This window comes from Pleuronectes platessa, chromosome 14, assembly GCF_947347685.1.
Source record: "Pleuronectes platessa chromosome 14, fPlePla1.1, whole genome shotgun sequence".
NCBI lineage: Eukaryota > Metazoa > Chordata > Actinopteri > Pleuronectiformes > Pleuronectidae > Pleuronectes > Pleuronectes platessa.
The window spans coordinates 16,535,551-16,562,521 of NC_070639.1; the positions used below are offsets into that span (position 1 = coordinate 16,535,551).

General features: G+C 40.5%; 1 protein-coding gene across 5 annotated transcripts; it reads right to left on the minus strand.

The window, feature by feature from the left end:
- Positions 1 to 310: 310 nt before the first annotated feature.
- On the minus strand, positions 311 to 25,568 carry LOC128455743 (LIM and senescent cell antigen-like-containing domain protein 1). 5 transcript variants are annotated; one of them, XM_053439570.1, is made up of 11 exons: positions 13,219 to 13,641; positions 9,453 to 9,612; positions 8,007 to 8,073; positions 7,735 to 7,855; positions 7,303 to 7,452; positions 6,534 to 6,684; positions 4,786 to 4,878; positions 4,473 to 4,521; positions 3,705 to 3,780; positions 3,122 to 3,256; positions 311 to 2,056 (listed from the first exon to the last, which is right to left on the minus strand). In XM_053439570.1, the coding sequence occupies exons 1-11, from the start codon at positions 13,416 to 13,418 to the stop codon at positions 1,942 to 1,944; spliced, it is 1,317 nt and encodes a 438-aa protein (XP_053295545.1). In that variant the 5' UTR covers positions 13,419 to 13,641; the 3' UTR covers positions 311 to 1,941. The 5 variants fall into 5 exon arrangements, with proteins under 5 accessions (XP_053295545.1, XP_053295543.1, XP_053295544.1 ...); XM_053439568.1 differs by lacking the exons at positions 3,122 to 3,256; positions 13,219 to 13,641 and adding an exon at positions 25,414 to 25,568; XM_053439569.1 differs by lacking the exons at positions 3,122 to 3,256; positions 13,219 to 13,641 and adding an exon at positions 22,537 to 22,694.
- Between the last annotated feature and the right edge of the window lie 1,403 nt (positions 25,569 to 26,971).

Here is a 26,971-nt window from a genome sequence, read left to right on the forward strand (position 1 = left end):
GTCATTTTCCCAACGAATGGAATTAAAGGTCCAGCCTGAATATGTTACTTTCCTTGTAGGACATTCAAAACAAATAATCGCACAAACATTTAGACACAATATCGAGAACAAACAAATTTAAGAGCTTTCTATAGACTTGATTGTTTACGTGTATTTAATCACAGCAATCTCTACAGCCACGTACGTTGTTCACTGACTGGAGGAACCTTATTGGGAATCTGCCATAAACATATGAAACTCATTCACCGGCTCATGACATCATGTGACTCATCTGGAATTGAAACTCAAAAACAGAACTGCGTGCACAATATTAGCATTGACCAACATTTATTCAGAAGAAATAATAGAATCAACTTAGATATACTGAAAAATAACTTTCCATTCAAGTCTGGAACATGCACTTTGGTGTGTTTACATGGAGAAACATTGTCTCTTGAAAAAGCATTGTGACGATAAAATACAATGTAACAGCGGCAGAGTCATCTCCGTCACCCAGATGGTTAAATATCAAATAAAACTACATTTTGGACTCTTTATTATTGAAGCTGAAGTTCTGATTTACAACAATCAATCAGATGGAAAGTGTTACTCCTAAGTGACATATGAGAAATGGGTGGGTTTTTGTGGAATGTGTCTTTCTTTACACAAAAGAAAAGCTTTCTACAATAATATACAGCTCGAGTGAATCCTAGTGAAATACGGAAACGATTCTTCCCCCATTCACAACAGTTGGTTTTTCTTTGCTAAGAGGGTCTGAGCCCGAGGAAGTCGGTACACCTTCCTAAGAGGATCACTTTCTCTGGATTACACACACACACACAAGTTCTTACATCGGACATTACTCCAAGATCCGGTCTCAGCACATGCCACAGGCTATCATGTTGTAACACACACAACCACACACGCAGCTAGTTACCAGTTGTCATGAAAATAAAAGCTGTCACTGCACAGTCCAGTAGTCGTTGACAGAGCGTCAGAGAAGTTGGTCATTTATAAGCTGGTGTTGAACTGGATTGGATTACTTCTGAAAGGTGTTTCTAATATTGTTTGACACTCATGTATTTACTGGAATTGACAGTGGGTAAAACTAAAACTTAATAAACGTGTAACACTATAAATACCACTTTCCACCTGTTTCGTATTGTTTCAGATATAAAATGCATATATGTAACAGGGCAATCCATCAAAGTGCAGATAATGGTTTAGTCCATCACTGCAGCATCGAAGAGCCAGTGTGATGTCCTCAGACCGTCACTGAATTTTTTTTTACATTTTATAGGGCTAAAAAATAAACTTATATAGCATAATACAGGATATACAAGTTAGTAATACATAAAAGAATACAAGTTGGTGAAAAAAATGACATATTAGATATAATATTATATACACATTTGGCTTTATATGATATAAGAGTATCAGTTACATACGGTAACAGGAGTCAAACAGGAGACACGTTCTTTTGGCATCGAGACAAGTTGGCAAACTGTCGATCAACATGTCAACACAGCGTTAAGGAGAAATACTACTCCCATGTGTCAATGGTCTCTTAAAGCTCACGATACTATAAATATAGGACCATCGTCAGGCGTGTTTATGTCTATATATACTTATATGTATAGCAGTGAAAGAAGGCAAGCATGTGAATAAAGTACAGTGCAGTAACTGAGCTGAACAGGTTCAAGTCAAACCAAGAAACCAATACTCTGAGCCTGTCAGTTTCAGGCTGATAAAATGATCCTCAGTGCTTTGAAGCTGTGACTGAGAGGACAAACAAATTGATCTTTTCACTGAAATAACCAACCAAAATTGAAAATACCAACGATATCAACCACATAATCTCTCATCTCTTTTACGATTGTCGCTTCGGGAAATGTGACTTTTTCCATGTGAGGCCTCCTCATGGTCTCATCTTGCTCCCCTGCCTGCGGCTCGACCGTTTGTTCACTTGCGGGCCACAGTTTCGGAGAGTTTCTTCAGTCTCTTCTTCAGCTCCAGAGGGAATTTCTCATAGCACTTCTTACACACTGGCTTCATGTCAAACTCCACAAACTTGTTCCTGTAGGAGAGAGAAGAACAAGTAGGAAGTGAGACGGTACTCCCAGTATGTACATGTGTTTTTCTCAAGAAACTGAGAATTTTACTTTTTTAGATTACTAACAGATTACTTTCATAGTCATTCAAATTTGTATTAGATAACAAGTGCCCCAGTCCCTGATCCCTACTTTGAGGTTCACTTCAGCCAAATCATGGGTTTCTTGTACAGCTAATTTGGATGGTGTATGTACTATGATTTATGCATAGACAATGGGTGAAAAACTGTATTATGTCTTTGTACAGATGCATGACTAAGATCTCTGACAATTGTTGCTGGGAGATACCACATTCTTGATATATTTTGATGAACTGATTAATGCTCTTAAAAAAAGAAACGATCTGGCTCACATTTCTTGACACTCTCACTATGTCTTGATATAGATCTACACACGGAATATATTTTTCTGAATCCATTCTATGATTATGGCATTTTGAGATCTGTGAAGCCTCTGCAGAGTTACAGCTTTTGCTCCATCAGTGGCTTCTGGTTGTTTTCTGAATTGAATGCCTTTTATTCCACCAACACCGGCCGGCTCTCTAAACCTTTCACCCCAACTGCCCCTGGACGACATTTCCTCCAAAAGCAGATAATAACTGGCAGGACCAGGGCACGTGTCAAACCCAGTGGGACCTCGGCACTCATACAGCTGCAGCCAGAAGGCTGCCGGAAGTGATTAAGGTTTTAAACCTTACGCCCAGACGGACCCGGAGACCCGGGAAACAAAGCCTCCCCTTCATCATGTGACTGATCTAATTTACTTGTTTGCATAGCAGTGGTTACCATAGTGACCAGCCATAATCTTGATTAGTCTTTCTGGATGAGAGGTGTTGAAATGTTTCCAGTGTTGGTTTCTAAAATGAGTCTAGTCAGTGCATATTCACCTACCTACACTTAACTCGCATGCAGCATGTTTGAAATATGATGGAAATGACAGAAGAATAAAAACATAAAGGAAGAAAGATGGAAACTGACCAAAGGAAGAACAGTGGAAATGAGAAGAAAGGAGAAAGAGAGGATCACAGACACATGGGTATCAAATTCTTCTTCTTCTTGTCTTTTGAGTCACGTTCCCGCTTGGCAAGTCGGCGCTTCATGTCATCCGGCAGGCGCTCATAGCAGTGCTTACACACGGGTTTCAGATCCACCTCCACAAACTTATCCCTGACAGAGCAGGGAGGAATGGGAGAGAGGTGTGAAGTGTGAAGGAGAGGGGAAAAGAGGAAGAAGGGCAGGTGGAGAGGAAGAGGAGAGAAACATCAAGGAGGGAAGAAAACAGAAGGATGAGAAGGGAAAGATAAAATGTTGGAGAGAGGACAGGTGGCACAAGGGGATGTATACAGGAAGACAAACAAGTGGGACGACACACGAATAAAAGAGGAAGGTGAGAAAATCAAGAATGGACAGGTTTGAAAAAACAGCAGCAGATTGTCCCAAAACACAGCTTGGATGTGAAAGACAAGCAGCAGAGGGAACTTAGCCAGGTCAAATGTGGATTCTTATCAGTCTTCAGAGTATATAATCAAAACTGAACAAGTGCACAATCCAGGGTAAATGTGTGGATGTGAAACACATACCACTCCACAGTGTCTCTTATTTAGGCTCCACTTACTTGAGGGTGAGCTTGGTGTTGCAGGTGGAGCAGGCAAAACAGTTGACACACCAGGCCTTGTTCAGAGCAGACACCACTGAAACAAAAACACAATCACATGACACACTGATCAAGACCATCATATGACAACAGAGGCTGAATTTATAAATGTACAATATGTAACTTCAGTCACGAGTGGTCTCTCAATCAAAACCATAACAAAAGACATAGTTTGATGGTGTTGGGAAGCAGCGTGGGATCATGAGACTTTATTACAGATGAAGATCCGCCTGACGTGACTTAGCCAATCATGTTTATGGATGGGAATTCATGTTTTTAGTCAGTTTACGCACAAACAGCAATAAATAATAATGGCCCATCATGCCCAATACAAACATTGGAAGAAAAAAAAGCCGATGGCAATTTTTAAAAATGTTTCTTTCATCATACGTTGTTTAACCCAGAAGTCAGAGCAAAGACATCATGTGATGAAAAGGAAAATGCCAATAAAATGAAACGTTCTGTTACTTTGAATAAAATTGTGTATAATGGAAGTAATGGAAGAATTGTTATTCTTATTAACAATTGTTATTGTTATTCTTCTGTAGCTATACATACAATGTATAGATCAAAATACATGGAATGTCATGTAAAAGAGAAGCACTTGGTAAGAAAGGTTTTAATTAACTAAAATATTAACAGGGCTGAGCAAAATGTAACATATAACTTCTTTCTTTTTAAATAACTTTAACTTTCATATATATTTTCAATGTAAATGGGTTTTCTCACCATCTCCTTCAATGACACGGTTGCAGTGGTAGCAGACGTCTCCAAACAGCTGAGCGTGTCGAGGGGAGAGAAACAAAGAGGGTGAGCACTGAAACATGTTATGAGTTGTATCTCATGAAATAATGCAACACAATGAAGCGACAGTAATCTTCACCACAGTTAAAATAACACTGTGCACTCCTATGCCATGCAAACAAACACAGGCTACACAGGAATATTCAAACTTCCCACAGTGTTGTGTTGAGTTCCTCAGTTGTTTCAAACTCTATTTTATGTGTGCAACTTAAATATCCCCAGCCCAGTTGATTGTTACCTGGTTGTAGTGTGTTTCGCAGTAGGCCAGGCCCTTGCGTTCGTAGTGACGGTGTCCCAGGAACGGTTTCTCACACTTAGCACACACAAAATGCTGCAAACAAACCCATGGTCAAGCACACATGGTTAGAACAGCCACAGTCAGTACATTATCACTTTCATACCATGGCACAGGCAACAGCACAGTCTTTAGACATTGACTCAGTTCAGACCAAAACCAGCTCAGCCCGGCTGTAAACTGAATCTAGAGAGTAGAGAAGATGGATAGACTAACGACCTCCAGAGGGCGCACTAGGCGGCTGAACAGATTTAAGGAATTGATTTGAGGATGACCGAATTTAAAGTGGATTTAGTCTTAAACACTCTCTCATTGAGCTGGCGTTGTTTTTCTTGTGTGTGTATGTGTTAACAGACATTATGGATCACACAGCAGGGTTACACCAATAAAGACTTTTGAAGCCAAAACAAATATGATGTTTGTGATGGAGGGTGTTGCCAGCCATGTTTAAATTTGACAATTTGTATAATCAGAATTTAGGTGATTTCACCTAGAATCTGATTATTGTAGTGTATGAAAACACTCTGACAGATCATTAAAAATAAATGGACAATAAAGCTTTTTAAGGTCCTGAATCAACTAACTTTAACCCAAATTGTTGAGACAAAAGGAAATCCGGCCTGTAGCTGTCATTACATCATAATGGGATTGACACACAAGTGGAAGACTTTTTGATAAAAGACCTATTTGTTAGTGTAACCCTAATGTAAAGGCTGGTAGTTTGGAGCCAGGCAGGTGGAGGCGAGACACGGGGCAGCAGTCAGCAACGGGCAGATCCTTAATCCCCTCACCATGTCAAAGTGTCTTTCACAATAGGCACGACCACCTCGCTCATAAAATGGGTGGCCCTGAAATGGGCGCTCACACACTGTGCACACATGATGCTACATGTGGACAGGAGAGGACAAGAAAAATGTGAAAATAGCAGAATGGAAGATAAAGATGCAGAATATGGTGGAATGATGCCACAGAAACTTTAATTATGGCACTGCAGCTGTATGCCTCTGCCAACCAGTGAATTTTCTGTGTACCTATCTCTACACACCTATTCAAGATTCATAAAAGGTCACTGTGACCTTTACCTTTGGCTACCAAAATCAAGTGAGTTCATCTTTGAGTGAATGTTTGTGCCAAATTTAAGGAAATTCCCTCAAGACATTCTTGAGATATTGCCTTCATTGGAAAAGGACGGACGAACGGACAACTCGAAAACATAATGCCTCTGGCCACTGGCTATCGCCGGCAAGGAGGCAATACATAATACGGAAACAAACAGCAGATAATAGAGGAATGATGATGTTGTACACATCTCGGAGAAGAAAACACGGAACCTCACTGTTGAGACAAAGCTGGTAAAAGTATGATTCACATATACAGACATTTTATAGATCTGTCACTGGAAACAAATGAAAAGTAAATTGAATGATAGAAAAATTACCATATAAACCGAGTGAATAAGAAGCAACTTAATTTCAACAAAGTATAGTTCATTTCAACATCATATTAATATTCTTTCACATTCTGTGAGACCTAAACCTCTTATCTTCAAAACAGGTAGTACCCGTCAAAAATCTGAAAATAAATTTCTTTAATTGACTTTTCTGAATGGGAATGTAAAATCAAGAAGTAGGAAGTTTACTACTCAGAATAACTGAAGCTGTCTCTAAAATGTTTACAGTTTAATACCACACCTCCACATGCCACTGCTTGCCCATGGCGTTGACCACACGGCCCTCGATGGGTCTGCGACAGGCTCCGCAGATGGGGACACCCATCTTGTCGTGGCAAGGCAGACAGTAGAGCTCCCCCTTCAGCTCCCTGGCATCTACAGTCAGCTCCTTACTGCAGACACAGAGGGAAATAACATCACGTCCCTTAATATCATCATCAGTTGTTCTTTTTCACAAAAAATGCAATTTTTTTAATGTATTTATTACGATATAATAATGCTAAATGTGATTGGGAATTTACATTTATGTAAAAGGATGAAAACATGGGGAAAAAACACAAAATCCTGCTTTTCCATTATAAATTATATGTGTGAAGTGAATTACAACACCTCATTACACAAAAATACCCACATCTGTTTTCCTATAACTTGTCATAACACATATTTAGATCACCTCATGGAACTTGTTTTACAGTTACATATTTTGTCCAGCAGAGGGCACTAAGAAGTTTTTGTCCCACATCTGCACAAACTTTCATCCTAATTTGTCATTTTTATTTTATGAGAGAAGAGACTCGAAACAATTGTTTTTGTTGTAATAATGAACCTGATAAACACAGAATCTCACAGAAGAATCGTCACTGCATAAACAAATTGTGAAGTGGACATTGATATAAAAGACCTTTGTCTGCAGGTGGGAACAAAATGGCTAACTACAATCAAGGTGTTCATGCTGTGAGTGAAGTGACTGACACGGCTGATCAGGTGTGTGTGTGTGTGCGTGTGTTTACCCGCAGTTGTTGCAGTTGAAGTGATCAGGGTGGTAGGGGTCATTCTTGAACAACAGAGGCTGCTCCTCAATGATTGCGTGACACTTCTGACAGATGTACTTGCCCAGGCCCCGAGCTTTCTCTCTGTTGTGACACGGGCGACACAAGTGCCTGAAGGAAGAGAGAGAGAGAGAGATGAACACACATAGGCAGAGAGATTATCCTTCATCCTCCAGCTCTGGTTTCTACAGCCTTCAGTATATAATCAGCATTTTTCTGTATCTGCTTCTACTACACATCAGGAAACTACAGATTACTTCTCTCTCAGACACTTGCTGTTCCCTGCATTTACACTGACATCAGCACCAGGTAAAACAAACTTGTACAAGACAATAACTGCTGTGATTGCACAAATATCCGAGGTGAACACTAGCTGGTTGTAGAGGGACTGACCTTCCAGCGTTCTTTACAAAGCCCACATCGGCCAGCACAGCCTGGCAGATATCACAACAGAAGCAGTCAGGGTGCCAGCTGTTGTTCATGGCCTTGATCACACGGCCGATGATGAATTCACCTGAAAAACAACAGAATATTATGATCATGATAAAACACTACATTTTATATTTGTGTTAATGACGTTATACTCTAAGCTACATCTCCATATGACCCTGAACAGGTCGGAGCGGGTCATGAAAATGTACTTTTACTGCAGTTCCTACACTTACCACACTGGTGGCAGCAGGGAGCGAAGAGCATCTGGAAGTCATGTTCACAGTATTTCCTGCCTTCAAACTATCAACACAATAAAAACCATTAGTAAACAGTTAATTAAAGCACACAAACATACACTAACAAATTATAATAGCAATCATTAATTTACAGTATTTAATCTATACACTGAAACAAGGGTGAAAATAACAAAAATCAAGCAGCTAAAATATGAGTCACTGTATAATGAGGGATTTGTTGTACTCTTTTCATGTTTTTGAACAAAACTCAAAACAACAGTACAACAACAGCTTCAAATGCCAGGGACTATGTATAAAAAGAACTATACATTATGGAATGGGTGAAGGTTGTCTCTATATAGCTCAAATCAATCTGACAAGAGGGATGAATGTATGTGAATGGCTGATCTGATCTGTCTCGCATCCGTCTTTCTGTATCAATGTGCACCACAACATGCAGATGTGGGTTTGAATATCTAAATCACATGCCCTGAGTCACATGTCCCCATGTGATCCCAGTCTGAGCCAACATGGCTTCACATCTGCTGCACAGGAGAATGATTTAATAGATGAGTGTAGCGAGGAAAATATTTCACAGAATGTCTAGATTCGACTTCACCACACATGATGATAATTAGCTCCTGCTGTGCATTTTCATTTTAAGATTATTCTCTTCAGGTTCTGACAAAAATGATCTGTAATAACAACTTTCTGAAACAGATGACATGAAGTAAATTTACTTATCAAGGCTTTATAGAACTTTAAAAAAAAAAAATACAAGACTCCATTCACTTCAATGCAGTTAATTTTACAGCTAACATCTAGTGGCCGTACAAGGAAATGCAGCTGTGAGGGTGTGTGACTGAAACATTTTCTTTCTCATTACAACAGGTAGAGTGTGATATCCTGCTTCTCTGTTCCAAATAGGGAATGAAAACAAATGTTTTCCTGTTTCTTTAGATGCTTATATTGATCGGAGCACTACAGACACCCTATTTTTAATAAACTGACTGAACATAAAGAGCATCAGAGCTCCTGAGAAACATCTGGCCTTGTATCAAGGCTGCTGAGCAAACAGGTTACTGGAAATGAGGGTCCAATAATTCAATAATGCATTAAGGCTGTGCTCAGCCCTCTTTATTTACCTCAACAGGACAGTGTGTTTAAATTCTTTGTCTAAGGGCTGTGCACTGAAGAATGCCTTGCTCTAAACAGTGGTTTTACTGCCAGTAAAACGAGAGCCCAGTTCATTAACCCATCACGATCATGTGTTTGATTTGTAGGAAACGGTTACAGCAGTACTGTGGACTGGTCTTTCTGAAGTCAAAGTCCAAACCCTTTGCAATCCCATGGCTCCAATAACTGATTGTCATGTAAACAACTGCATCACACGTCTTTCATTGGATTATTATGTCAAAATGAAATCTTGGGACAAAGCTGTACCTCATAGAAGAGTCCCTCTGGGAACTGCTGGAAACACTGGGCGCACACAAAGCACTGCTCGTGGTAAAGTTCCCCGTTACTGTTCACGATCTTCTCCGCCGGGGCAAAGCCGCTCTTACAGCGCTCGCACATGGCGTTGGCCAGAGCGTTGGCCATGTTGCTGAAAAGAGAAGGAAAATCATAATCAGGATCAAAAGTCACTTTCACAGTCAAAGTTTGTATAAAGGGAATTCATATAAAATATACACAGGTAAAACATAGAAAGTGGAAGTGAACCATGAAATAAAACATCAGATGAATTTTACTTGGTTGGAAATGTGCTTTGATAGTAGGATTAAAATGTTGATTTACTACAGCACATATTTAGTGTTCTCATAAGACAGTATTTGTGTCTTTATAACTCTTATTTAATGTTTAATTAAAAATATAATTATAATTAGATATTTCTATGCAATGATTATCCATGTTTAAGGAGTTTGTCTCTCTGGGTGGTGAACACACAAGTAGCAGCTAAAGTCTTATATGAAGAATCCGATGTTCCCAAAATCATGAGAACAGCTGGATGATGTTCTCAGTTACAGGAAGCATGAGAGTAGAGAGGGGAAAATGTGATGCAAGAGGTTATCAGCACACACACGCAATATCTTTGTTTATTTTGGATCTATTATTCAGGGTGTGTCGATCAGTGAAGTGAAACCTACTGAGAGATGTAGTAACTGAACTGAACTGCACTGAGTTCACACAGATATGGTTCTGTGTCATATAACAAAGACATCATGACATATGAAGTTGATACTGGCATTTCATAAAACAATCACAAAGTTGTCTTTCTGACTCCCTACGAAACATGACCAATATATCAACAGAGCAGAGCCCCCAGGCTTTTATTGTGGAAGTACTGCTGCCAGATCCGTCAGAACAAATGTGGTCAGGACATTGTGAGTGGGTAAGAAACCGAAGGCATCTTTAAGATGAGGTACATTATCAAAATCTCGTTCACGTCGTTCTTCGTAGATTTATGTTAGGGCTGATTGGACCATTGGACTAATTCACGATTATTCGCTCGTAATAAGAACGACTCCAAAAGAACAAATAATCAAACTTCGCCAAACCAAACACAAGCAGCCAAAAGTGCTTCAAACTAATTGTTCAAAGATGTGCCACAATAAAGACACTGCTTAACACCTAACGGATGCTGGAAGTCACACACACACACACACACACACACACACACACACACACACACACACACACACACACACACACACACACACACACACACACACACACACACACACACACACACACACACACACACACACACACACACACACACACACACACACACACACACACACACACACACACACACACACAACTACTCCCAACTACTCTCATTTCATGGATTTAACTTCTCAATGCTTTAACAATGTACATTTCAGTTCTTCTATTGTAGCTTTTATACACTAAAAAAGATGTAGGAGTAAGTTCAGCTTCAATCTGAGCCCATTTCTCAAACATATTATAACCTTCCTGTTCCTGGTATCACACACACTGACAGCCTGCCCTATCCAAATGATTTTTGACAGGAAGTGATACATCCCTTAAGCATTTCCACCCTCATATCTGCCTCCCGCACCCTGCATGAGTTAGAGACGAGCCTACACACTAGACAGGACTGTGCTGATTGCCCTTCTCTGCACTTTGTCCTGGCTGAAGGAGTATTCGGATTATGCCTGTGAACTGGGCCAAGGAGGATTTTTATCAGTGTTTGTTTCTTTATTAGTTAGCAGGATAACAGAATAACTACTGGACAGATTACCCCGGAACTTGGAGGGAGGGTGAGGTGTGGGTCAGGAAAGAACACATCACATTTTGGTGAAGATCTGGATCAGGGGGCGGATCGAGGAATTTTTTTCACTGTATTTCACTTTCAACATTTTCCTTGATTTACCAGGGAATGACTCATGGATCTTGATGGAAAAAAAGAGTTTAGAGAAATGATATTTATGATTGTGTAAATGTGGTTTTATAAGGTGACTGTTGGGTCTAGGGGGAGTTCTTCACTTTATTAAGTGCTATTCTAGTTTCAATAGAAATCTTCAAAAATGTGAATTTATACTTTCAGCTTCAATTGCTCAAGCAGTGTTTGCCTTGTATGTGCTGAATACAAAGTCAAGCTTTAGGCAGTTACAGGACTTGATGCAGTAGCTGCCACTCTTTCAGACAGAAGAAGAAAAGAGTGCACTGTGACTATAAATGGAGTCTGGTCTTCAGTAAAGGGAAAGGATGTAGACTATCACTTCTGTTATGAATACACTCTGTTCCCTCCCTTTAAATAATACCATCAAAACAATTCTTATCTTTCATTTCTATACTGGTCACAAAAATTAAAATAATTTTCAACGAAAAAAGCAATGGAAAACTGGGAACCAGATATTATTAACAGATGTCTGAATAGTCAGTCTGAAAAACACTCCCTGCTCAAATTCTAAACTATTTTTAACTGACCCCATGTCTTCAAATCTTAGGAACCAAAAAAGTATTTACTGACACCATATGTGCAGTCCACAATTAGAGTCAGTGCAGTAGTGTTAGGGGGATGGAGCAAGATGGTAGCGAGAACCCACCGATGCATGTGCTCCACCAATCTGGATTCAGTCTCGGCAGTCAATCCCAACGTTCTTACTGGAAAAATTTGTGATCAAACTTACCACTGTGATAAGAACTATTCAAAGTGACAGAAACCATCTTTAGGAAAAAAATATTTGATGTTGTGTGCGTTGACTTTTTTAGTTTGGTTCAGGCAAGCTTTGAGACCAATGTTTCAGCAAGTCAGCGGGTGGCTATCAAGACACCTGGGTTTACTTTTGAGGAGCCGTCATGTCGTCCATCTTTATATACTGTCTATGATCCCACCTCAGCTCTGGCCTCTTGACCCAAATTTTGTATTTATTTTAGTCTGTAGTACCTGATGATCCTGAGACAGAAAACGGAGGCCAGAAGTACAGTCTGTATATTTAGTTCCCTGCTCCACATGCACACATACATGCACACATACTTGTAATGCCAGTTGGCATATTCTACTTTGCATTACAACTCGCCCCTTGGCACGAAAATAGCCCTTCCTGTGTGCCCCCTCGTGTGGCGCACAGAGAAATCCCTGCACAAACAGGGCACCTAAGGCAGCTTAAGCCAGTCAGACTGTCTGGTAAAACCCAGGTACTAGAACATCAGAATTCTTCACATTCTGTAACACTGGAGCGCACAATATAATACAATGCCAGCATATTAGCAGGCCGTACTCATCGACACACACAACTACACTAGAACACAGCATTTTTCCAGCCATCTGTTTAAATTACAAATTACAAAATTGTTTAAATTACAAAATTCTTATGAATGAAATTGACGGTTAACAATGCACCAGAAATTAAGTGGTGTGGTTATGTAGGATGATGATGATGTATCCCAGAGAATGATAGAGACGCTGAGACAACACTTGCATGTATATCTACAGACATACTAATGCAATAATTCAAGAGTCAACAACTCTTTTAAAAGAGTTGCAGGTTTTACTCATTAAGAAACATTTTTAATACTACAGTGGAAAACCCTCTTTGGTAAGACATCAAATATATAACGCAATCTCAAAAAAAAATATTCACAATAACTAATTCCATTGTCATTGTGTTCTGTGCAAACCTTTACTTTGGTGGAAAACTAAACTGTGATCTAAGCCCTGTCCACTGCACCGTGTACTTACAAGCGAGCGTAAAAATCACAAAACTCCTTATAGACTTTGACATCGCTCTTCCGCCTCTGAGATTTGGACTCTGGGACCTCCGCCTCCCCTCCGTCCTGAAGCCTCTGGTGGAAGCCATTCATATCCCCACGAGGAACATGGTCCAGGACTTCACTATCCTCAGGTATTGACGGCGGCAGGGCACGACCGTTCTGCTCCATAGTTAAACAGTTAGAATTAAGTGCAAAGATCCAGCTAACACCTGTGGGAATGTAGCAACTCCAGATAGTAGTTTCCAGTAATGCGAGGGGGGATCCAGAAAGCAGTGGGAGCTGTAATCCACAGAACAAGAAGGAGACAGAACCGCTGATCAGACTGCACTGAGAGTACTCTCTTCCTCTCTCTCACACACACACACACCCTTTCTAACGGATACACTCCCTCTTTCCCTTATTCCCACATCAACAAGCACACGCACACGCACACACTTAGTCTCCCCCTCCTGTCACTCTGGCCGTCTATTCTTGGGCAGGTTACTGGAATTAAAGAGCCCACCCTGACGCCTGTCCAGACAGAGGTCACTAAGACACACACACACGCACACACACACACGCACCCACACACACACACAGATGCTTTTTTAATGCTTTGTGTCCCTAATATTTACAGTCTTTGGCTAATACGTGTATGACTGTGTTTGGATGTTGAACAGCTGGAGCCCTCAGCTTTCTGGGAGATATAAAAATGTGGCTTCAACTCAGTGTTGTGCAATGCGGTATTGTTGCACGGCAAAGCAGAGAAGCTAAAGCCGTCAGACAACAATATAACAATAATAAATTCTCGTTTATTTTCCTGTTTATTTCATCATATGTTTGACATCAGCGAGTAAACACTCTAGAAGAAGAATTCAAGCTCTGATACTGGAATTTGTCTCTCTTGCAATTCAGTTTGTTGAATTGCACATTTAATGTGTAACTGACAGTGGTTATATAAATCTGGTTTCTGCATCTGACACTGAAAAATGTGATTGAGTTTTGCATAATGTTAAAATAAAGTGAGCACATGCTGGCTAGCTGAGTTGGAGTCCCTGCACATGTTCACATTCACCATTTCCAAAGACACTTTAACCCCCCTACTGGTTAACAATGTTACGCGATTATTTATGGGCTGACTATTTTTGTCGGTACTGGACCCCGACAGGACTCAAATTCAGGACATAACAGACACATTGGCTGGGTCTTCTCCAGGTGGGTCAGAATGGCTTGATCAACAGTTTAAAGCATCTATCTTAGAAATCCAATCCCGGTCCCACAAGCCCACAAATCTGTCGTCCCTCTGGGTAAACGATAGCTCTTTATGTGGTTAAACTCTACTGGAATCTCAAATTAATTATCACTTTCCAAACCATGACAACATCAGGCCAGTTCCGGAAATACACTCCAGGGAAACAAACATGTTTGATGGTTCGTTGGAGAGCAGCCACTGAGTTGGTCCTGTCTTCTACATTACTCCATCATTCCACAAATAGACACTCAGTGGAGCCTCAACTCCAAACTAGGTGCTGGCAGCTGCTGTTAAGTGTCTGTGAATGTGTGTGTGTGTGTGTGTGTGTGTGTGTGCATGCGTGTGCGTGAGAAGAGTTTTGTATACATACTAGTGACCAATTTTGCCTCCTCTGAGAGAAGCAATCCTCCACTTTTGCTAAATCTTAGCAACTTGGGGATGATTTTAAGATTTCTTAAATGCACATAACAGCACCTTTTTTCCCCTTATACTTCTTTTTACTATAGTTTAGTATATTTAATACAGCGGAAAGGCTACTGTCACAGAACCTCATGTTCCTCACTATTTATACCACTAATTAAACTATTTGGTCTCCAACGACAGACGTTCTGGGTTTTGACATGAATGACATAGCGAGTCAAATATTTCACCAGGAACCATTTAAAGCTTCCAGAGCGTTTCCACACCAGATCATTGTTTCCAGTTCAAAGTCACATGGTCGGTCGGGAGTCTCATCCACTGGGAACCAGTGTTGACTGATTGGGCCTGGGTACAATGGGCAGAGGGTGGGTGCTTAACAGGAAACACGTAATCTCTCCTCCTGATTACAGTCATTGCCATACTGAGAGAGTTCCACCCTAAAATGAGAGCCAAAGAACTACAGTGTTCAGGTCTCTGGTGACATGGCGATGTGTGTAGACACAATTTCAGTTTGAAATTCACACTGCGATTAAATCATATTTAGAGTCAAAATAATCTAATAACCAGATATTTTAGCAAATCAGTAGTAACAGTAGTAGTTGTAGTAGAAGAGAGAGAGAGAGAGAGAGAGAGAGAGAGAGAGAGAGAGAGAGAGAGAGAGAGAGAGAGAGAGAGAGAGAGAGAGGATATGAATAACAACCTGATCTTAAAAATGGCGACAGCAACTGTCTGACTTCTTTATGGGGTCATTAAAGTCAAAGGTCAGGTCAGCCATGCTAAAGAAAAAAAGAAGTGGGATATACTGTTAACATAAACTGACCCTTGGGGGTTATTATGGAATTTAAACCATTAAATGTCATGATGTTCTTTTGACCTGTAAATGCCTGTATTGATGTGTTTGTTTGATTTTGATTGACAGATTAGCTGGCTAGCTACCTAGCTTGTTAGCATTTAGTGTGGCTGTCTATCCGATAAGGATGGATGAGGTTATATAAAGTATCAAAAAAAGAATTACACATTTTAAATAATTCAGCTGTGGGAAAACAAAATGGTAATTTTTTTTTTTTTTTTTTTTATTTTTTTTGACATTGTCTCTATGAACCACCACTGGCCTTTAAATACACAGTGAAACATCACAATGATATTCAGGACATCTGTGTTGCAAATCCAAAGTAATGTTTTTGATAATCAATCAGTCACGATTTCTATTTAGAACGTACGATCCTGGATTGGGGGAAAACACACTTGTAGTTTGAATTTATCATTGTAGTCTAAATTAATCTGTGTCTGTAGACATGTAACCAAGACTACATTTAAAAGCTGTAGACCCAAGGAACAGCCCTGACTCTCTCAACCTGTGCGAAACAAGCACACTGAGGCTGGACGAACAAATCAAACACACCCTGCTCTCACACACACACACACACACACACACACACACACACACACACACACACACACACACACACACACACACACACACACACACACACACACACACACACACACACACACACACACACACACACACACACACACACACACACACACACACACACACACACACACACACACACACACACACACACACACACACTGTGTCAACAGCAACCATGGCAACAGGGATATCAGGGCTGCTTGGGTAAAACGATTTTATCTATTACAAGGCATCAAGTGTGTGCACACAAACACACAAAATGCATGTGAGCCCTCAGTGACACACACTGATTCAGTGAGTGTGCAAACAGTATTCATGACTAACGTTTCCTTTGTTTTGCACTTTTTGTTCCAGACGCCCACTTAGACCTGGTCGACCCATTATCATCCAAGCACAGAGGAAAAGAGCGACACACTATACACCTCTTTTTAATGATGTAAATCAATAACTATTAATTAACTTGTTTGGCAGTTTTAAATAAAAAAGATATTGCTTCTCGACTCTCCATGTGCCTATGATAGCTTGTTTATGAATATGGACTTTATAGGTCTCCAAGAAGATAGTTTCCTAAAGTTTAAAGTTAGTTTTCATGGCTTCAATGTCACTGTGTTTTGCACCGACTCTTTGTGTGTTTAGAATTTATGGTTTTAGCTGCAGGTGCTGCACTGATAGCAAACCACTACTCGCATAAATGTTTAACCCTGTCATCATCATGTTAAACTTTGCAGGAGATCCACTAAACAGAAAGTGGTTCTTGTCTTGGTATGAATGTCTTCATAACAACATTTAATAATTTCATATTCCTTTTTCATTGCCACTTTCTCTTTAAGGTTTTTTTTACTTTTTCGTTGTCACATGCGTTTTCCTGTCTGTGTAAAATGTGGCTCAAATAGTCTTTTTTTCTTGATGCAAATTTTAAATAATTAGTTTGACACATTTAATATACCTTCTCATGTAATGAGTGCAAAACCAGAGGTGTCGTGTAAGAATTAGATTTTACTCATCCAGCACTACTACTGATCCTACTATACTATACCATTGTATGATTGGTGCAAAGCAAATGAGACCGTCTGCTTGCTACCAGGAGAGAAATGAAGCGTCTTTGGTTTGACCGGAGACGCTGCTAATGGGTGAGCTCCCTCTTACTGTTCACATTCCTCACATGACTACATTCCTCTGATCACTTCAGGAGCACACACACAAAGGGAAAGAGAGAGGGAGAGGGAGAGAGAGAGAGAGAGAGAGAGAGAGAGAGAGAGAGAGAGAGAGAGAGAGAGAGAATGACAGAGACAGAGAGGTGTTTGTGAAAGACAGAAAGCGGACCTCCAAAATCCCTCTGATGCAAACATATTGTGAAACCAGTATTGCAAAAGTCCTCCTATCAGCTGGTCACACAACTCGGAGGAATGCTGAGACTCAGCCGCGATATTTGCAGATCAAATACGCCACTACGTCTCACCTTATCACCCCTTGTCAAGAAAAGCACTTTTAAATCCCTCAAAGGGTCTTTGATACAGATTGTGTTTACAAACACAAAGTAGCTCTCTAAGAATAATGCAAGACAGTGTCTGTCAGCACCAGATAAGGATAAGCAAGCTGATAACCAGCAACAGACCAGAGGATGCGGTGTAAAGAAGGTTACATTCAAATCCCATGTGGAACGAGCACACTTTAAATAGTTTACAAACAAAAAAGATGGAGGAATGAAATTAGGGGGGCAGACATCACCACTGACAATTTGTAAAAAAAATTGGAAACCTTGTGATAAGAAAGCAAAGAAACCACAGGATAATTGAATGATAGGCCATCAGATGATTTTTAAGCTTTTGCACATGTTTCTAAGAGAGGCAACATGGAAGCTGGATTATCTGACAGGAATAAAAAGCAAGGTTTACAGACCCAATATTTTTGCTGCTAAACTACACCAAAAAGTGGTTAATTTGTGAAACACCATGACATTCACATAGAATATCAGTGGCACAACCAGAAAATAAACCAGCAACACAAATAACAATCATCCTACTGCTGAATCAGCATTTCTCAAACCCATCAACAACTTGACACCGGCTTCACGAAGCAGGACTCACCTGAGGCTTCCCAAACTTCCATAGCTCTCTGGTCTTTCCTGTCTCCGTCTGTACAAGTCTGAGTTTGACAACTCTTTCAGCTTCAATGTGTTCATCTCCCCTTCGGCTCTCTCCCTCCCTCCCCTCCTTCCTTCCTCCCTTCCTTCCTACCCCTTGTCTGCTAAGGAGCCTCAGTTCACAGAAGTAGGGAGACCTACTAAGCACTAGTGCACGTTTGGTTTAAAATGAAAAGATTAAATCTTGTGCCGCTCTCGTCCTCCCTCTTAAACACACCTCCAGGGCTCACACCCTTTAGAAAGGACATGTACAGAGGTGTGGTTTCCCAGCCAGCACACCTATCAGCTGCTTCTCGCTCCTCCTCCTCCTCCGTCCTTTAGCAGGTAGAGGGGAAACGTCTCGCAGAAAAGGAGAACACTGCCCTTTTCTGGCCCTTGACCCAGTCGGTTTCTCTCCCTCCCTCCTACTTCTTCTTTGCATCGTTCCTCTGTTTTATAGAAAGTCAACAGAGGACACAAATAAGTAAAAGGGAAAATAAAAGGCTCTTTTCCCCTCGCACATGTAGATATTACACATACTGTACACACAATGGCAAGCTGTGAGTACTGATAAGTAGTTACGGTCAGGACTTACAGCCTGAACAATACGGCATTATGTCTGATGCCAAATGCAAAAAAACTTTACGAGAGTATTGACCTGAACTTACATGGACATTTTTTGGCAAGGATCCCTGATGTTGGGTTATTAAAAAAACGTGATAAATATACTGAGTCCGGATATATTATAGTAGAACAATTAACTTTAGAATAAACAATCCCAGTTAATATGTAGGATATAAAGATAAATGAACCTGGAATCTAATTATTACCAAGAACAGCTACAAAATATGAAATGCAGATGAATACAAATAAAGGTTAATATGCATAACATTTATGTGCTGCAGTATCGTTTCCCCTAAATTATATTTACAACATCACACAATATGTATGATTTATCAATATCAAAAGATAAAATAATTATCTTAAGGACAGGTAAAGCTTTACTTAATTAAAAAAAAGTATTAAAATATTTGCTATCTGAACAAGGCTTGTATAGAGGGGGTGGGAACATACAGACAGTGATGTACTATATGGAACAATGTCACCTATTATAGAGAACTATTTTCAAGTTTGATTTGTGCTCCTCTGTTGCAGACTGTGAGATTATTTCCCAGCGTGAACAAAAAACTACTGAAAAAGGGTAAAATGTCAATCTATGAATAATTCATCACAATTTTACGTAGGAACAAGAGCCCCTCTCCTCTGAGACAGACACAAAAAAACTGCAGATGCACAGTTTCTAACGTTTCCGCCTCCAAGACATTTGTTTAATTACAAACAAGAGGCTGTGACGTCTTCAGAGCACAGGGCAGGAGACAAACAAGAGGCCAAGCCGACAAGCAGCCAATGGAGAAGCAGCTGTAAACGGAGTAGCTGGTAGTAGCTCTGTGAAACAGAACAAGCAAACTACAGCCTGAGCTGATTGTGAGGCAGCACTGATAAAGCCAGCTGTCTCTTGAAGGCCCCAGACAGACAGTCCCGAGAGATCTAATCACAAGTGGATGGCTCTAACTTCATGTGTTCACACCTGAATGTGTCTCCTGGGACCACTTGTGATCGGATCTCACCACCCCCACTCTAAATGCAAATATACATACGTCATCTCTGCTCACATAGATTCATTAATAATTTGGAAAAACAAAGGCAATAGAGGGGGGTGCTCGGTAAGTGCATACCTCTGTCAAGGCTAACGCCCTATCTTGAAATGGTTTATGGGTCTTCTTTTAGTCATGCCTCATAAAATTACGTGGAAATCGAATAATCCTGCTTCCCACCTGACAAACAACTAAACACCAATGCACACAATGTCATATCATTATCTCGTGGCCAGTGTCAATATTGTGACAGTGCACTCAAACAAATTCGGATATGGGTAATGTTCATTTCAGTTCAGTTCCTTGTGAAAGTGTAGCAGAGGATGTGAGCTGAATAGGAGGTCCTTCATATGTGGCTCAGGATGCATTTGCGTTCACACCCCAAGAAGAATGTGACCACATGGATCCCAGACCACCATCTAAAGAGGCATCGAAGATCCATCTGGATGCATTCACTTCTGTACCTAGAGCTGTCAATGAATGTTAATACAAGGACTGAACAGGGTCAAAGTGAACACCAACTAAATATAACTCATGGATCAAAGCTCTTGTTTCGTAGACAAATGCAAACAACTGATAGAAGAGCTTTCCCTCTAAAATGTCGGCCTCTTGAAACCATTCTTATGCATGCTCTGATTCTGACTGAATATGACTGACAGAAATCTGATGGTTGGTCTTCTGTAAATTATTATCCTGTGTGTTCCATTCAGTCCATGTCAGGACCTCTTATCAAAGATGATTTATGTCGGATGGTGTTTTGGATAAATGGCTGACAGAAACCACATCTCTCCTTTTTAAGAACAAACTTTGCACCATGCAGGTTCAACCTCAGGAGCTTGTCTTGACCTGCTCCGCATTCCACATGGGTTTGACGAACACACAGAACCGTAGAATGTGAATGTTGAACTTCAATATGAGCTTGACGTCCTGAAGGGGCTGACATGTCTGAGTATGTCATGACAGTCACGATGACTTACGATGAGTTTTAGGGTTAAAAAAATCAAAGATGTTCCATAAGTTTGCAAATCTTTCAAAATTGCTTACATTTTTCAAATAATTTCAAAGTCAATTACAATGGTTAATTTTCACATATTGTAAACTACTTTACACTTAAAACTGACTTATGGATAAATTCTGTGATTTGGATTCAATTTGCATGCAACCATATGGTGGAAGAAATGCGCGCACACGCACACGCGCGCGCATACACACACACACAAACGCGCGCACACGCGTCAGGAGGTCCCTGCATGTCTGAAAGCAGCTATGGAAGCCATGATCATACAGATGTCAGTAGCTTTACAAAAATGGCATTTAAACAAAAACATACTCCAGAAAAAAATATCAAGAGTGTTACAATGTTCCTTAATTTACAACACAGATTTTTTTAAGTATCAACCAGATTGCCATGAAGCAACGTGACTGTCTCTACAGAATTAATTCCAGATCTTTTTCAAGTTTGAGAGCAGCACCGACAAACCGTGTGTGTGTGTGTGTGTGTGTGTGTGTGTGTGTATGTGTGTGTGTGTGTTTGTGTGTGTGTGTTGAAAGAAAGGGAAAGATATTGTCTAGTCACAGCGTGGATCTGCTCTGCATGTCTGTTTCCCCCAAACCTGAAAACCAATGATTTCATCCTCAGAGAGCAACAGCTACCAGCAAGTTCATGAGAAAGTGCAGAAAACCCAAAGTCCCCATCACATAACTACTGGGGTCAATTGTATTTACAGTTGAGCAGCTGTGGTGGAGTAATGGTATAAGTGTAAAGAGACACAAAGAGGGAGGTCTGTGAGAGGAAAGTCGCCTTGACGGATATATTATGTAAGTATAAGCTCTACACACACATTCTAGAAACAACACTGCTGCTGTGTGGACAACTCGGGTACTACAGCAATCAACTTGGCACTCTTTTAACTCATCACTGCAAACTTACAACACTGCAATGACTGAAATGTGATATGTTTAATCCACTGTGGAAGGACTGTTGGTGGACAAATAAAATCAGCAGCTTCACTTAACATTTCACAACAAACAGAACCTGGGTTCAAAACACCTGACACTTGAGAAAGTTCAAATCATGTAAATTCTTGTATCTCAATCAATATTGGAAGTTAAAATTAACGAGGATCTTGGCTTCACTTACACACATAAGAAGATGTGTAAAAACAACTATGTAAAAAGGAACAAATGCTGAGACACTATTAAAAAATGCCTTGAATTTAACATCAGTCAAACCAAGCTGACTTCCCTATCGATGCACTCAGAACAAACACACAATACGACATTCAAAGTTGCTGCACAGTTCTGCAAACAAGTTAACATGGTTCATACATCGAATGTTAAAATAGTAATGGAGCCTATAGCTGCTAATGCTACCAAAATTCCAATGAAAATAGTAATGCAATAAAATAAAGTTAGCTTACCGATGTTTTGTGTCAAACTGTAGCGAAGAAAGTAAGTTGTTGGTAAAGTCTCTTTGCTGTCACTGCAAACACTCCTACTGCCGTTATCTGCATGGCCACATCACTTCCTATTTGCTGTAGTGTGTGTTTGTGTGTGTGTGGAGGCAACATGAGGATGTGAATGATTGCGTCCACTTGCGTGTGCCACAGTTGGTTGGATGTAAAGCCAGCCAGCACACAACCAACCCTCTACACTCATGTGGGTGTTTGTGGTTTAGGAAGGTGTGAGGAGGAGGAGGAGGAGGAGGAGGAGGAGGAGGAGGAGGAGGAGGAGGAGAAGAGCACTTCAGAATATAATAAAAGGTGGTGAAGAGAAAGGGGAGGAAGGAGGTGTGAGGAGATGCAGGAGGGCTTCAGAGGGGATGAATAATATAACAGTTCTCATAGACCTGCCATGTTGTGTGTGTGTGTGTGTGTGTGTCTCTCTCTTCCGGTTCCATAGAGGAGGTGAGAGGTCAAACCCAGTGACAAGAAAATGACCAGAACATTCAGACGAGGGCGGCGTCTGGATAGAGAACGCATGACATATTCCATTCGAGAAAGTATTTTGGTCCACGGCACATCAACACAGGCGTCTGCCTTTATCAGTAAAAGCTCTTGAATCTTGTTGTCTTTCCAAGTCAATGTCCTTTTCAGCTTCATCTATGTTTATGAAACCTCTTTTTTACCCAAAGATATTTGTATTCTTTTAGTTTTTACAGTGTTAGAAACATCATTAACATGCTTCATTAGTAGGCGGCTGGTGGGGAAACTTCTGCAAAATGTCTGGAGAGCCGGACTTGGACATTTACGTTCTCACATACCTCGCATCTTATAAATAAATAAAAGCATTTTAGTATGTAGTGAGGGGATGGCCTTGATAACACTATGATAACAGGATATCCAATATCCCCAATGAGACTCCAATAAGTTTAACTAGTTACAGTTAACATTTCACAATCCCTCACGTCACCCATGTGAGTACACTACACACAGTCTAACTCCTACGTCGCTCAAGTTCACTGCTCTTCCAAACAAGGACAAGTCCACTGCAGGCCCAGACATTCTTCTGAGCTCCAGTTGTATCAACACAGTGAGGAATCAGATACAAGTCTTACGTGTTGGGAATGCAGCAACGCTCACTGTGTCAAAGACTCAGGCCTCTTATAAAAGCCAGATTCATCCCAGGCCATGATTAGCCCGCCAGAGCACACAGTAGCATTCACCCCCGGTGGAAAGAAATATTACTGTGAATAGAAAGTCCTCAGGGAGTGGATGGTCAGGAAGTGGTTTGGAACGCAACAACTTCTGTCCAGTGAGTCTGTGTAGACATTCCTGTGCAGGGAGGAGGTTGATCTGCAGAAAATAGAGAAACATCCTCTTGTCCTCTCGTAAAGCCAGGGACACACCGGAGGCAATTCTCATGCGAGCAGCTTCCGCCTCCGGTGTGTCCCTTTGGTGTAAGAAAACTTTCTCTCTGCTCTTCTGTGACCTTCTGGCCGAAGTGTGAATTTAGGGGTGATACAAATATATCAAGGTGCCCCTAAAGCAATTATTCAAAATAATCAGTTAGAGTAGACAACCCTTCGGTGAATATTGATTTTTATAGATATGTGACTGGAATAATTTAAGGTAGACTTAAGACAAGCTATGGGATTTTAAACAGTGTTACATGCTCTTGTAGAAGCCATAAGTCTGTAAGGTATCAGGTGGATTTAAAAAAAACTTTTTGCAATGCTTAGGAGAAGCACCACACTACCCACAATCCTCAGGTGTAATATCGTCGTCATTGATTGGTAGAAATATTGATCACAACCATGAAAATGATGCTAGCTACGATCAGACCATTCAGCGATACCATAAAAGGTAACTACACAAACTACAATATATTACAACGCTACACTAACAACAATTCAAGAAGAAGAGCGCTGGATGTCTTTGGAGAGGGATCATTTGCAATGGTTCATGGGATGTGTAGTATGTACCAACACTTTTACCTATGTCTTGTTACATATCTTATCTTTAAACCATGAATAAAACAGGTGGACGCTGTGAACATGCTGCTTTAAAATGAAACACATGTCTGAGGCTGACATTTCACTGAGGGAACACCAGTGCCAGTGTGAGCTCATGGATCTTATCCAGAGTGAATCATGTAGCCAGAGGCTCCTTATTTTATACTGGAGGCAAATCAAGCTCTGAAATCTAAGAGGAGACTTTAAAAGTCAGACTTCTGATGTATTTCTTCTTTTTACCTTGTTGATTGTTTGTTTTTAGATTACTTCTGGTTAAACAAAATTGTATCTTTCTTTTCTTTTCCCATTTTAACATCCTTTAGATCTTTTTGTCTTGTCGTTATTGCTAATCGACAAATGAAAATCCATCAATCAACATGACCCATACCAACATGGCGGCTCTAGCTTCACTCCCACATCCCTTTATGAAAGAGGCTTTTTAATTCCATTGTTTGATCCTGAGCACAACAGTAGTGTCCAGCGGTTGGTCTGCTGAAGGCTTCCCCCCACACGACAGTAGAGGTCGCTGGCGAGCAGCTGGAGTGACCAAATTGAGATTGCGTCTCCACAGAGAAATCAACGCGTGAAGTTTACGTGTTTTAACGCTAATTATCCACTTTTCTAAAAGCCAAACAAGTCCAGCTTCAGAATCATAAAGTCAGCAGCCCCGTGGCAGCCTTTTCGAACCGGGGTCATCGTGTTTACAGCACGAGCGAATGGAACAAACCCACCCGGGCTACGTTTTGATTTTTTTCCCCTTTTTCTCCAGCGTCTAAATGTCAACTTCCAAACTTTTCACGAGCACCTTCCTCTTTTCAAAACCCTCTAAAAACGTCGCACTCACCCGTTCGTCATCTCGCTGAGACCCAGCATCGTCCCGCTGCAGTTTTCAGTCCGCAGCCGCCGCTCCTCCAGATGTGCTTCACCGGGGATGTTCCGTCACGTTAGCGGGGGTTGGGTGACACACCGCGGGGCAGAATGGCGAAGACGGGCCGCGCCTCTGTCCCTCAATGGAAGACTCCACTTCCGCGGGTCACTTTCAGAATAAAACCACTGTCAACTAGAAAATGTATTAATGAGTAAATATAACAAAAACGCATGGACATAAAATAGAATAAAGGCTATGAATAAGGACTGTTATAGCTATTATTTTAATGTCTGATCAATCTTCTGCACACAATAAGTGATACACCTAATTATATAATCTGCAACAGTATCATTTTGCTTCTTTATAACCACACCTTTCTCCTAGTAATGTATTAGCCAATTGTTGTAAGCCCGAAAGAAAAAACGCAATTTCTGTGTTCATGAATTAGTTAATTCATATATTACGTTTTTTTATTTCTTCATTCATTCACGTGTACTTGTATTCATTAATTTATTTATTCATTTCTAACTTTATCTTTTTAGATCTGTATTTCCATAGTAACATTTTCTTGTTGATTTGTTTATTTATTTATTCACTTACACTTAGTTTTTTGTCATTCATACAAAATCGCAATGACTAGGGCTCACCCACAGAGAGGGGACATGCACCTCATTCCATGGGAAAAAATTTATTTTGAAAACTAAAGGAACAGTTGAGTGTTTAGCTGTGTTTGTCCTGCAGCTTCTCACGTCTCATTTTGGGAGACTCCACCGCTGTTTATTATTATTATCCAGACCACAGACTGTAAAGAGCCGCCCTGCGAACACACACTGCATAATGTGTCAACATGTCTGTAATGTGGCTGACGCCTCTGCCGCTGATTCTCCATCCTAGACTGTACTCTAATGTACATACAGTGTGAATCATATTGAAAGTCTTTTCTTTTGTGGAAACTCTACAGAAGTTCAACATGGCGGGTGGGAGCCATTAAGAAACATGTGCCAGACCAATACTGAGAGTTTAAAAAAGGAAAAAACATCCACAGGTTTTACAGACACTAAATGGAAAGAATGTGTCACTATTACTACAGTGGATGAAAATAAGGGGATAATAATAGGTGATAAAATTAACTGCAAAGAAAATATGAAATCCTATAATGACAGTGCTGCGCCTCAGCGAGGTAGCAGCATAATAATATGTCTAACTTTATTTCTCCCAGTGGCAGATATGGCAGCTATTATTTGTTGGTTACTCTGCTGGCTGCGTCATGATACCCAAACCACATTTATTTCCTTAAAAGGAAAGGGCCTGACTCCCCCTGCTCTCCTCCAGCAGAGATCATACTGTGATCGTAACAAGAGAAATTCATAGTAAGAAAGAAACGACTGATGCATCTGAAGTGCTTTACAAGATGAAATTACACAAGTAATTAAAAAAAGAATGTTAAGCATCTTTAATGCGGACCCATATAAAAGAAAGAAAACAAAACAGAAAAAATAATTGGTGGTTAACTGAGTCAGGCCTAAGTGTCAAA

Bases quoted from the DNA above. Each gene is read 5' to 3' on its own strand.
- LOC128455743 (XM_053439570.1), bottom strand. From the start codon at position 13,418: ATGGAGCAGAACGGTCGTGCCCTGCCGCCGTCAATACCTGAGGATAGT. The intron at 8,074-9,452 runs GTACAGCTTTGT...TTGTGTTGATAG, and splicing joins CAGAGGGACTCTTCTATGAG to TTTGAAGGCAGGAAATACTG. The intron at 4,522-4,785 runs GTAACAATCAAC...CGACACGCTCAG, and splicing joins GCGAAACACACTACAACCAG to CTGTTTGGAGACGTCTGCTA.